A 13,686-nucleotide genomic window follows, 5' to 3' on the forward strand; every position below is an offset into this window, starting at 1 on the left:
AAATGCTCGACATCACTAATTATCAGAGAAATGAAAATCAAAACCATAACGAGATATTATCTCACTCCAGTTAAAATAGTTATTATCAAAAAGACAGAAAATAAATGTGGGCAAGGATGCAAAGAATCTTTTTTTTTTTTTGAATTTTTTTTTTTATTATACTTTAAGTTCTAGGGTACACGTGCACAACGTGCAGGTTTGTTACATATGTATACATGTGCCATGTTGGTGTGCTGTACCCATTAACTCATCATTTACATTAGGTATATCTCCTAATGCTATCCCTCTCCCCTCCCTCATCCCCACAATAGGACCCGGAGTGTGATGTTCCCCTTCCTGTGTCCAAGTGATCTCATTATTCAATTCCCACCTATGAGTGAGAACATGTGGTATTTGGTTTTCTGTTCTTGCGATAGTTTGCTGAGAATGATGGTTTCCAGCTGCATCCATGTCCCTACAAAGGACACAAACATCCTTTTTTATGGCTGCATAGTATTCCATGGTTTATATGTGCCACATTTTCTTAATCCAGTCTGCCACTAATGGACATTTGGGTTGATTCCAAGTCTTTGCTATTGTGAATAGTGCTGCAATAAACATACGTGTGCATGTGTCTTTATAGCAGCATGACTTATAATCCTTTGGGTATATCCCCAGTAATGGGATGGCTGGGTCACATGGTATTTCTAGTGAATGAACTCCCATTCACAATAGCTTCAAAGAGAATAAAATACCTAGGAATCCAACTTACAAGGGATGTAAAGGACCTCTTCAAGGAGAACTACAAACCACTGCTCAGTGAAATAAAAGACGACACAAACAAATGTAAGAATATACCATGCTCATGGATAGGAAGAATCAATATTGTGAAAATGGCCATACTGCCCAAGGTAATTTATAGATTCAATGCCATCCCCATTAAGCTACCAATGACTTTCTTCACAGAATTGGAAAAAACTGCTTTACAGTTCATATGGAACCAAAAAAGAGCCCGCATTGCCAAGACAATCCTAAGCCAAAAGAAAAAAGCTGGAGGCATCATGCTACCTGACTTCAAACTACATTACAAGGCTACAGTAACCAAAACAGCATGGTACTGGTACCAAAACAGAGATATAGACCAATGGAACAGAACAGAGTCCTCAGAAATAATACTACACATCTACAGCCATCTGATCTTTGACAAACCTGACAAAAACAAGAAATAGGGAAAGGATTCCCTATTTAATAAGTGGTGCTGGGAAAATTGGCTAGCCATAAGTAGAAACCTGAAACTGGATCCTTTCCTTACTCCTTATACGAAAATTAATTCAAGATGGATTAGAGACTTAAATGTTAGACCTAAAACCATAAAAACCCTAGAAGAAAACCTAGGTAATACCATTCAGGACATAGGCATGGGCAAGGACTTCATGTCTAAAACACCAAAAACAACAGCAACAAAACCCAAAATTGACAAATGGGATCTCATTAAACTAAAGAGCTTCTGCACAGCAAAAGAAACTACCATCAGAGTGAACAGGCAACCTACAGAATGGGAGAAAATTTTTGCAATCTACTCATCTGACAAAGGGCTAATATCCAGAACCTATAAAGAACTCAATCAAATGTACAAGAAAAAAAACAACCCCATCAAAAAGTGGGCAAAGGATATGAACAGACATTTCTCAAAAGAAGACATTCATACAGCCAACAGACACATGAAAAAATGCTCATCATCACTCGCCATCAAAGAAATGCAAATCAAAACCACAATGAGATACCATCTCACACCAGTTAGAATGGCAATCATTAAAAAATCAGGAAACAACAGGTGATGGAGAGGATGTGGAGAAATAGGAACACTTTTACACTGTTGGTGGGACTGTAAACTAGTTCAACCATTGTGGAAAACAGTGTGGCGATTTCTCAAGGATCTAGAGCAAATAATCTTTTATACATTTTTAGTGGGAATACAAATTAGTATGTAAACTAAGAAAAAGAGTATGAAGGTTCCTCAAAAAAACTAAAAATAGAACTACCATATGATTCACTAATCCTACTGCTAGGCACATATCCAAAAAAAGTAACCATTTTTTAATGACCTTTAATTTAAAAAAAATTCTTATGCTTAATTTTTAAGCATTTTTAATTTTTTTAATTCTATTTTTTTATTTCAATAGGTTTTTGGGGAAGGGATTGGTGTCTGGTTACATGGATAATTTCTTTAGTGGTGATTTCTGAGGTTTTGATGCACTTATACCCGACTAAATGTATAGTCTTTTATCCCTCGCACCCTTCCTACTCTTCTCCTCTCCAAGTCCCCAAAGTCCACTGTATGGTTCTTAGGCCTCTGTGTCCACATAGCTTAGCTCCCACTTATAAGTGAGAACATATAACGTTTGGTTTTCCATTCCTGAGTTACCTCACTTAGAATAATGGTCTCCAATTCCATTCAGGTTGTTGATGCCATTCAGGTTGCAAATGCCATTATTTCATTCTTTTTTTTATAGCTGAGTAGTATCTACAGTATTCCACTTTTTTGTTTGAGACAGAGTTTTGCTCTTGTCACTCAAGTGGGAGTGCAATGGCACGATCTCAGCTCACTGCAACCTCTGCCTCCCGGGTTCAAGTGATTCTCCCCTCAGCCTCCCAAGTAGCTGGGACTACAAGTGTCCACACCATGCCTAGCAAATTTTTGTATTTTTAGTAGAGATGGGATTTCATCATGTTGGCCAGGGTGGTCTTGAACTCCTGACCTTGAGTGATCCACCCACAACGGCCTCCCAAAGTGCTAGGATTACAGCCATGAGCCACTATGGCCTGGCCTCCACATTTTCTTCATCCACTTGTTGACTGGTGGATTGATTCCATATTTTTGCAATAGCAAATTGTGCTACTATAAACATGTGTGTGCAAGTGTCTTTTTCATATGACTTCTTTTCCTCTGGGTAGATATGCAAGTACAGGAATTGCTGGATCAAATGGCAGATCTACTTTTAGTTCTTTAAGGACTCTCCACGCTGTTTTCCATAGGGGTCATACTAGTTTACATTCCCACCAACAGTGTAAAAGTTTTCATCAACATCTGTTATTTTTTGACTTTTTAATTATGGCCATTCTTGCAGGAGTAAGGTGGTGTCACACCGTGGTTTTGATTTGATTTCCCTGATAAAGATGTTGAACGTTTTTTCATATGTTTATTGGCCATTTGCATATCTTTTGAGAACTGTCTATTCATGTCCTTAGCCAATTTTTTGATGGGATTTTTTTTCTTGCTGATTTGAGTTCCTTCTAGATTCTAGATATTAGTCCTTTGTCAGATGCCTAGTTTGTGAAGATTTTCTCCCATTCTGTGTGTTGTCTGTTAACTCTGCTGATTATTTTAGCTGTGCAGAAGCTTTTTAGTATAAGCTCCATCTATTTATCTTTGTTTTTATTGCATTTGCTTTTGGGTTCTTGGTCATGAAGTCCTCATCTAAGCCAATGTCTAAACAGGTTTTTATGATGTTATCTTCTAGAATTTTTTATGGTTCCAGGTCTTAGATGTAAGTCTTTCATACAGCTCCAGTTGATTTTTGTATAAGGTAAGAGATGAGGATCCAGTTTCAATCTTCTACATGTGGCTTGCCAGTTATCCCCGCACCACTGAATAGATGTCCTTTTCCCACTTTATGTTTTGTTTGCTTTGTTGAAGATCAGTTGGCTGTAAGTGTTTGGCTTTAATTTCTGAGTTATTTATTCTATTATATTAGTCTATGTGCCTATTTTTATGCCAGTACCATGCTGTTTTGTTGACTACAGTCTTGTAGTATAGTTTGAGGTCAAGTAATGTGATTTGTCCAGATTTGTTTTTTGTTTAGTCTTGTTTTGGCTATGTAGGCTGCTTTTAAAAATTTTAGGACTGTTTTTTCTAGTTCTATGGAGAATGATGATGGAATTTTGATGGGAATGGCACTGAATTTGGAGACTGCTTTTGGTAGTATGGTCATTTTCACAGTATTGATTCTACCCTTCCATGAGTATGCGATGTGTTTCCATTTGTTTGTGTTGTCTATGATTTCCTTCAGCAATGTTTTGTAGTTTTCCTTATAGAGGTCTTTCACGTGCTTGGTTAGGTATATGCCTAAGTATTTTATTTTATTTTATTTCAGCTATTATAAAAGGAGTTCTTGATTCTCAGCTTGGCCGCTGTGGTGCACAAATAGTGCTACTGATTTGGGTACATTAATTTTGTATCCTGAGACTTTACTGAATTCATTTATCAGCTCTAGGAGCTTTTTGGATGAGTCTTTAGGGTTTTCCAGGTACACGATCATATCATCAGCAAACAGCAACAGTTTATTCCTGTTTACCAATTTTGATGTTCTTTATTTCTTTCTCTTGTCTGACTGCTCTGGCTAGGACTTCTAGCACTATGTTGAATAGAAATGGTGAAAGTGGGCATCCTTGTCTTATTCTGGTTCTCAGGGGGAATGCTTTCTGCTTTTCCCTATTCAGTATACTGTTGGCTGTGAGTCAGTCATACACAGCTTTGATTACCTTAAAGTATGTCCCTTCTATGTCAATTTTGCAGACCTGTCTAGTGCTGTCAGTGAGTACTGAAGTCTCCACTACTATTGTGTTGTCGTCGATCTCATTTCTTAGGTCTAGTAGCAATTGTTTTATAAATTTGGGAGCTCCAGTGTTAGGTGCATACATATTTAGGACTGTAATATTTTCCTGTTGAACTAGGCCTTTTATCATTATATAATGCCCTTCTTCGTCTTTTCTTAACTGTTGCTTTGGAGTCTGTTTTGTATAAGAATAGCTACTCCTGCTGGCTTTTTGCATGGAATATATTTTTTCACCCCTTTAAGTTTATGTTAGTCTTTATGCATTAAGTGAGTCTCTTGGAGACAGAGAATACTTGGTTGGTAAATTCTTATTCACTCTGCCATTCTGTGGAGCATTTAGGCCACTGACATTCAGTGTTAGTACTGAGATGTGAGGTACTATTCTAGTGATCATGCTAGTTGTGTGAATACTTTGTTTTCTGTTTTTTTTTTTCATCATGTTATTTATTGTTTTATAGGATCTGTGAGATTTATGCTTTAAGGAGGTTATATTTTGGTATTTCAAGGTTTTATTTCAAGATTTAGAGCTCCTTTTTAGCAGTTCTTGTAGTGCTAGCTTGGTAGTGGCAAATTCTCTTGGCATTTGTCTGAAAAAGACTATCTTTCCTTCATTTATGAAGCTTAGTTTTGCTGGATGCAAAATTCTTGGCTAACAATTATTTTATTTAAAGAAGCTAAAGATAGGACCCCAATCCCTTCTAGCTTATAGGGTTTCTACTGAGAAATGTGCTGTTAATCTGATAGGTTTTCCTTTATAGGTTATCTGATGCTTTTGCCTAAGGGCTTGTAAGATTATTTCCTTTGTCTTGACTTTAGATGACCTGAGGACTATGTGCCTAGGTGATGATCTTTTTGAGATGAATTTCCCAGGTGTTCTTTGAGCTTCTTGTATTTGGATACGTAGATCTCTAGCAAGGCCAGAGAAGTTTTCCTCAACTATTCCCTCAAATATGTTTTCCAAATGTTTAGATGTATTTTCTTCCTCTAGAACACTAATTATTCTTGGGTTTGGTCGTTTAACATAATCCCAAACTTCCTTGGGGCTTTGATCATGTTTTAAATTCTTTTTTGTCTTTGTTGGATTGGGTTAATACAAAAGCCTTATCTTTGAGCTCTGAAGTTCTCTTCTTCTACTTGTTCAATTCCATTGTTGAAACTTTCCAACGTATTTTGTATTTCTCTAGGTGTGTTCTTCACTTCCAGAAGCTGTAATTGTTTTTTATTTATACTATTTATTTCTCTGGAGATTTTTTTTTCATCCATATCCTGTATCACTCTTTAAATTTCTTTCGGTTGGTATTAATCTTTCTCTGGTGTCTCCTTGAGTAACCTAATAATTGACCCTCTGAATTCTTTTTCTGGCAATTCAGAGATTTCTTCTTGGTTTGGATCCATTGCTACTATGCTAGTGTGATCTTCTGGGGATGTTAAAGAACCCTGTTTTGTCATATTACCAGAATTGTTTTTCTGGTTCCTTCTCATTTAGGTATAGACTATGTCAGACGAAAGATCTGGGGCTCAAGGGCTGCTGTTCAGATTCTTTTGCCCCACAGGGTGGTCCCTTGATGTGGTGCTCTTCCCTTCCTCTAGGAATGGGGCTTCCTCAGAGCTGGACTGCAGTGATTGTTATTGCTCCTCTGGGTCTAGCGACCCAGTACAGCTACTGGGCTCTGAACTGGTATTAGAGAGTGTCTGCAAAGAGTCCTATGATGTGATCTGTCTTCAAGTCTCAGTCATAGACATCAGTTCCTACTCTGATGTAGGTGGCAGGCGAGTGAAGTGGACTCTGTGTGGGACCTTGGTTGTAGTTTTGTTTAGCGTGTTGGTTTTCTCGAATTCCAGGTGTGCTGGCAGTAAAGCTGTCATGTGGTCAGACTCAGGACCTCTGGTTAGCCAGGATGTTACAGGTGGTGGAATCAGCTGTTGTTTTTTCCTTTCTTGGTAAGGAAGTGATGCTCAGCCAGGAGGTGATGCTTTCAAGACAGCATCAGCTACGGTAGTATCAAGAGGATATAAGCTTGCCCTAGGGTTGCCTGGATAAGCATTTGGGTTTCTCAGGCGGTGGGCAGGGCCATAGAGTTCCCAAGAGATTATGTCTTTTCTCTTCAGTTACTAGGATGGGTTGAGAAAGACCATCAGATGAAGGCAGGGTTAGGCGTGTCTGAGATCAGACTCTCTTTGGGTTGGGCTTGTTGTGGCCGCTGTGGGGGATGGGGGTGTGGTTCTCAGGCCAATGGAGTTATGTTCCCAGGGAGATTATGGCTGTCTCTGCTGCGTCATACAGGTTACCAGGGAAGTGAGGGAAAGCCAGCAATAACAGGCCTTACCGCGCTCCCACGCAGCCAGAAGGGCCAGTCTCACTCCCACCATGAGCCACCCATAGCACCATGTTTATATCCAGGCAGTGTGCGCAGCGCTGAGATTTTGCCCCAGGCTACAAGTCTCCCCACTGAGAAAGCAATCAGGGCTTTCAGGCTTCACCCCTCTCCGTCTGCCTTGGCTTCTGTGCTTGTATCTGCATTTCCTCTTTGACGCCTCCCCTATATTCCCCAGTCCAGGAAAATTCGTGTTCAGCTGCAAGTTTCATTCTCCCTGTGGTCTTTCCCCAATTCCACTGGCAGCCCTCCCCAAGGACCCCTGTGAGATAAAGTCAGAAATGGCCTCCTTAGTGGCCAGGAGTGTCTGCAGGCTCTTCTCGCCACTTGTTCTACTTTTGTATTTTCCTCAGCTCTCTAAATTCATTTCAGCTCTAGGTAAAGTTAAACCCTTCTCCCATGATCTGGATTTTCAGGTTCCCCAGTGGACTTTCCCCCTCTCACACTTCAGGCACTCACAGATTTTCCTCTGTCTCATGGAATTTGCAGCAGCAAACTACTTTTTTCAAAGGATCTGTGAATTCTTTTGGTTTTCCTGGAATGTTCCTGTGGTAATTCTCAGAGCAAAAGTTCACGATGTGAGTTTCCAGGCACTGTTCTGTCAGTCCAATTGGAAGCTGCAAGTTAGTCCTGTCTCCTATCCACCAGTTTCCAAAATCAGCATATTGAGGAGATATCTACATTCCTACGTTTACTGCAGCACTATTCACAGTAGCCAAGATATGGAATTAACCTAATTGTCCATCAACAGATAAATGGATAAAGAATATGTGGTATATATACACAACGGAATATTATTCCACCATAAAAAAGAACAAAATCCTGTCATTTTCATCAACATGGATGGAAATGGATGGACCTTATGTTAAGTAAGCCAGATTCAGAAAGACAAATACCACATGTTCTCACTCATATGTGGGAGCTAAAACAATTGATCCCATAGAAGAAAAGAGTGATTGTAAAAATATATTACAAAATTAAATACAAATTTAAAAAAATAAAGAAGAGTGGAATGGCAGTTACCAGAGGCTTGGAGGGATAGAAGGGACTGGACAATAGAAAGAGATTGGTTAATGGGTACAAAATTATAGTTAAATAGGAGGAATAATTTCTCATGTTCTACAGCACAATCGGGTGACTATGGTTAAGAACAATTCATTGTATATTTCAAAATAGCTAGAAGACAGAATTTTGAATATTTCTAACACAAAGAGATGATAAATGCTTCAGATCATGGATATTCCACTTACTCAGATTTGATCATTACACATTTGTATGCTTGCATCAAAATATCACCTGCACCCCATAATGTACAACTATTATGTATCCATATAATTATTCTTTAAAAAGCCCACCAAATTTCTTTTTGGTGGTAGAGTTCAGTTTCAGCACTATTAGTTCTTCCTAAACTTAGCCACGCTGATAAAACATTTACTTCAGACAAGTCCTGAGGTGCGATGTCTAAAGCCAAACAGAAACTTTAAGTATAAATTAGTCATATCAAAACCTGTTAATCTTTTCTGAAATTGTGACTCCATTTGCATCAAATACTACTACAAGTCTCAGTGTGGCCTGTTATTTGGCACTGGAGTGACCAACACTGGTTTGCCTGAGACTGAGGGGTTTTCTGGGATGTGGGACTTTCACTGCTAAAACCAGGACAGCACTGAGCAAACTGGAATGGCTGGCTATCCTACTCAGCACTCAAATATTTGCTGAATGAAAAACAAATCTAATTCTATTAAATATGTGACACTTCAACATGAGAAATGGGTAGAGCCTTCAGTTGTCATTTACTCAATTTTCCCAACCAATTTGAATCTTGAAAACTGGCACTTCCTTGAACAAGGAATTTTAAATTCTTTATGTTAAGATGCCTGTGTATCATCTACAATCAGATGACACCATAATTTATATCCCCAGCCTAGTCTCTCCTTTGGGGTTGTAAACTCATATATCCAACTGCTTGACATCTCTACTTGAATATTTGACAGCAAATTAGTCACAATTGTCCAAAGACAGGTGGTGGTTTCTCCCTTAAAACCTGCTACCTTCCAAGGCTTCTCTATCTCAAATAATGATACTCCCATCCAATTAGCTGCTTAAACCAAAACATAGATAAGTCTCTGATTCCTTCCTTTCCCTTATATCTTACATCTAAATCACCAGCAAGTCCTGTTGATTCTGCCACAAAAAGAAATCCTGGATCCATCTACTTCTCTCCATCTCCACCATCAGTACTTAATTCAACAAATCTTTATTGAATGCCTAACATTTCTAAGGTAACAGCATTATTCCAGGAGCTAGCAACACAAGGAACAGAAATGACAAAAAGCCCTGCCTTCATGGACCTTACACAAACCACTACCATTTCTTATTTAGACTAACATAATAAGCTTTCTAACTGGTCTCCCTGCTTCATCCCTTGTCCCCATCCTACCACCTCCAAGATTCTCTTTACAGCAAGCTGGAATAATCTTCAAAAATATTTTTCCCTACTTAAAACTTTCCAGACTGGGCACGGTGGCTGACGCCTGTAATCCCAGCACTTTGGGAGGCCAAGGCGGGCAGATCACCTGAGGTCAGGAGTTCGAGACCAACCTGACCAACATGGAGAAACCCCATCTCTACTAAAAATACAAAATTAGCCAGGCCTGGTGGCATATGCCTATAATCCCAGCTACTTGGGAGGCTGAGGCAGGAGAATCGCTTGAACGCAAGAGGCGGAGGTTATGGTGAGCCAAGATTGCATCATTGCACTCCAGCCTGGGCAACAAGAGCGAAACTCCATCTCAAAAAAAAAAATTCCCAATGGCTTCTCATCTCACTTAGAATAAAGTCTAAGTCTTTTGCCACAGTCCTCAAGACCCCACGTGTCCTGGTCTCTGCCTCCCTATGCAGCTTATTTCTGTTTCATGGTTACTCCTGCAGGAAATCCTTTACACACATTAATCCTTCTGTCTGAAATACTCTTACTTGAGAGTTTCAGGTACCTGAGATCTTTCAAGTCACAGCTCAAATGTCATCTCCTCAGAGAGGCCTTCCCTGACCACTACCTGCCATGCAAAGTACTTTTTATTCTATTACCTGGTCTTATTTTCTTCTTTGCACTCATCTTGTTTTCACATCTACTGGCTGTTTAAACTATTAGAAATGTAAGCTCCACGTGAGATGGGACTATATCTACTACTTTGTTCACTACTGTTACTTCAGGGACTGAAATGGAACCTGGGGAGGGAAGCAGAGAGGCACGAAGGAAATTTAATCATACATAGCAGCTCAGCATCTCTCTTTAACAATTTCTACGATTGCCTATTCTAACTACTACTGACTACTGAGTCTCTGTAACCTGTTCAAATTCTTTCAACACTCTACAAAGGAGAACTAGTTAAGGATATAAACATAAAGAAAATTCAGAATCTTAATAACTACTTTCAATGTGTCATAAAATTAAACTACACCACAAGATTCCAAAAGGTAACACCAAAATATTCGTTTGAAGTAAACAAAAAAACATACTGAGACTCCTCTCCTGTCACAGAAGAAACCCCTTCTGTGTGGTAACTGAACTCAGTTTTTCTGTTTACTTCAGACTCTTTTCATTTCCTACTAGAGACAGGTAGCTAGATCTATTAGTATTCACGTGTGCTCACAAATCAGGTTTTTGCTAAAAGCCTAAAGTGAACCACATTTGGTCCTGGGGTTGCATGTTTGACCCTCCCTTATTCTCAAGAATTAAGACTCGTAAGAATTTCTCTGTGGAGCGTTGTTATACTTTACTGAAATTTTAAACTATACTTGCTGTGATTTTTAAATGTCCAATCAGTGAAGAAACAACTATTTCTACTGATTCCCAAAATGATAAATTAAAAAACATTATCTTATTCAAACAATTATTCACCAACATGATAACGACTGCTTTGTGCGTGAAGAGGGGAGAGGAAATCCTCGAACATACTTACCTCTTCAAAGCCCATTTCAAATAAACATTCAACAGCTCCTCTGACAGGCAAGAGTCTAGTAGAAAAAGCTGTGTTTCCAATCCGGATAGATCTATATTTTTCATCATTAGGGTTTCTGACAAAAAACAAAAGTTTGATTATATATGGTAATTTATATTTTTCATAGTGTTTTTGTATTTCTTTTAACATTTTATACTGGCTACATTCCTACATGGTAGCATAGGCTTGAACTTCAAATAAATAGGAAGCAGTCTGGAAAAGTAGTTCAATTTTGTGACTCTTACTTCAGTACACATCTAGCACCACCTCACTGTTTAATTTCACACCTCATAATATTAATGCTGCCACAAAGAAAATCCATGTGACATATTAATTCTGTGCTGTTAAGTCTAGACACCTTAATGAGTCTTTTAGGCTGTTTAAAAAAAAATCCATGTAATCTCTGAACAGGGGCAAAAAATTTTATCTGTTTTGTTCTGATGAATCTTCATCATATAGAATGGTGCCTGGCACATAGATGGTGGTTAACAAATATTCGTGAAATGAATGAAAGAAACTAAAAAGTTATATAAAAACAGATCACGGCTGGGTGCAGTGGCTCATACCTGTAATTCCATCACTTTGGGAGGCTGAGGCTGGTGGATCACGAGGTCAAGAGACTGAGACCATCCAGGCCAACATGGTGAAACCCTGTCTCTACTAAAAATACAAAAATTAGCTGGGCGTGGTGGTGCACACCTCTAGTCCCAGCTACTTGGTAGGAGGTAGGAGAGTCGCTTGAACCTGGGAGGCGGAGGTTGCAGTGAGCTGAGATTGTGCCATTGCACTCCAGCCTGGGCGACAGAGCAAGACTCCGTCTCCAAAAAAACAAAACAAAACAAAACAAAAAACAAAACAGGTCATAGTTCTTCAAAGACTTTACTTTCGACAAACGTGACCTAGGTATACCTTTATAGTCACTTGATTTTTCTTTCTTCCCTAAATCAGTGATTGCTCTTACTGTAAGTGAAAACAGTAAGTTACATTCTGTGCTGTTAAGTTTAAGGTACATTTTTTTTTTGAGGTGGGGAGTCTCCCTTCAGTTTAAAATACATTCTTTTTTTTTTGAGAGGGGGTCTCGCTCTGTTGCCCAAGCTAGAGTGCAGTGGTGTAACCTTGGCTCACTACAGCCTCTGCCTCCTGGGTACAAGCAATTCTCCCACCTGAGCCTCCCAAGTAGCTGGGATTACAGGGGCGCGCCACCGCTCCTGGCTAAGTTTTGCATTTTTTAAGTAGAGACGGGGCTTTACCATGTCAGCCAGGCTGGTCTCGAACTCCTAACCTCAGGTGATCCACCTGCCTCGGCCTCCCAAAGTGCTGGGGATTACAGGCGTGAGCCACCGCACCTGGCCCAAGACACATTCTCAACAGAGTACAGCAATAAAAGGGAGATATAAATTTCTTTTACCATAATTAAGATTTTGAATAGCATACTTGAGACAAGAAACCAGCACATGAAAAGTTTTGGTTTGAGATTTTTAATTACTTTGATAAATCAGAAGAATTGTTTGAAAAACACATTAAAAGAACATAAGGTTAAGATAAAGACAGTATTATATACAAAAGACTCTCAGAACATAGTTTAGGATGATAACTTTCATATCTGACACCAACTGCCTTAAAGTGATAGGACTTCTTTAAGTACTATGTTAAGGAGGATTCTGAGGCAGTGTCTGGGATCCACAGGAAGATGTACTTCCATAAGAAGCCATCAGCCTGGGGTATGGTATGGTGAGTAGGCAAATGCTAGCAAATCACTTATCAACTTTGTCCTATCTACACATGTTCCATAGGTATTCTGACATAAAAACAAAACCAAAAAGCAAATATTTTAATTTTATAAGTTTTAACAAATTTTGCATTTGTTTTTCACCAGTCAACTACCTATTGCCAAATGTCATAAATACTCAATGAATGTTTTTAAACTTTTCCCTAATTTCAAAAATCACGTAAGTTTATTACAGAATATTCAGAGACAAAAGCTCTAAATAGTGCTATTCAAAATGTCCACAGATTGGTGCTAATCTACAAATTATTTGCTACCCATATGCAAGAAGTACAGAAATCTTTTGTTTGTTTACAAGGGCATAAAAATGAAGCAAGAAGTACAGAAATGGAATGTTTGGTATATAGCAATTTGATACTGCCATGAAATTTTCAGTGTATTTTACAAAAGTTATTGGTCCATAAGGGATTGGAAATTAAAACAAAAACATTGTTCTTTACTGTATGTAATTTGAGAATCACGGATGGTTGTTAAATACAAAGAAAACTTTATTCTCAACTCTTTATTCTGTGTATTAGATTAGGGTTTCTCAGTCTCAGCACCATTAACACGTGGGACCTTTTCTTAGTGGAGTTTCCTTGAGCACTGCAGAACATTCAGCATTCCTGGCTTCCATGCTACACTGTGTTACAAGTGAGCCTCTCTTTCTTATCACTTAAGAAAACTGAACTATAAAATAATTCTACATTTATCAAAGCTAGTTTTAGATAAATGAGGCATCTTTTCCTGACACTCAATGTATTTCACAGGGTGATAAACATGTCAGTACCACCAGGATGATATAACCTACTGGTTCAAAACTGCTTGAGCTATTTTAATCTATTCTTTTCCTTACAGCTTTCAGATCTCTACATGCTCGGTCTTTCTCTGGGCGAATTTTCTAGTTTCTTCCTTCTTTCACAATTGTTTAAAAATTCTTATAAAATACA

At 38.6% G+C, this 13,686-nt stretch overlaps 1 protein-coding gene across 3 annotated transcripts in view; it reads right to left on the bottom strand.

Annotated features, from left to right (window-relative positions):
* Positions 1-13,686, bottom strand: part of NGLY1 (N-glycanase 1) — a 68,043-nt gene that overhangs the window by 51,266 nt on the left and 3,091 nt on the right. For all 3 annotated transcript variants that reach the window (XM_021934918.2, XM_003895184.5, XM_021934919.2), the window contains exon 2: positions 10,933-11,047. In XM_021934918.2, coding sequence (XP_021790610.1) covers positions 10,933-11,047 — 115 coding nt within the window. The remainder of the gene's footprint in view (positions 1-10,932; positions 11,048-13,686) is intronic.

Source organism: Papio anubis, chromosome 2 (genome assembly GCF_008728515.1).
Source record: "Papio anubis isolate 15944 chromosome 2, Panubis1.0, whole genome shotgun sequence".
NCBI classification, from domain to species: domain Eukaryota; kingdom Metazoa; phylum Chordata; class Mammalia; order Primates; family Cercopithecidae; genus Papio; species Papio anubis.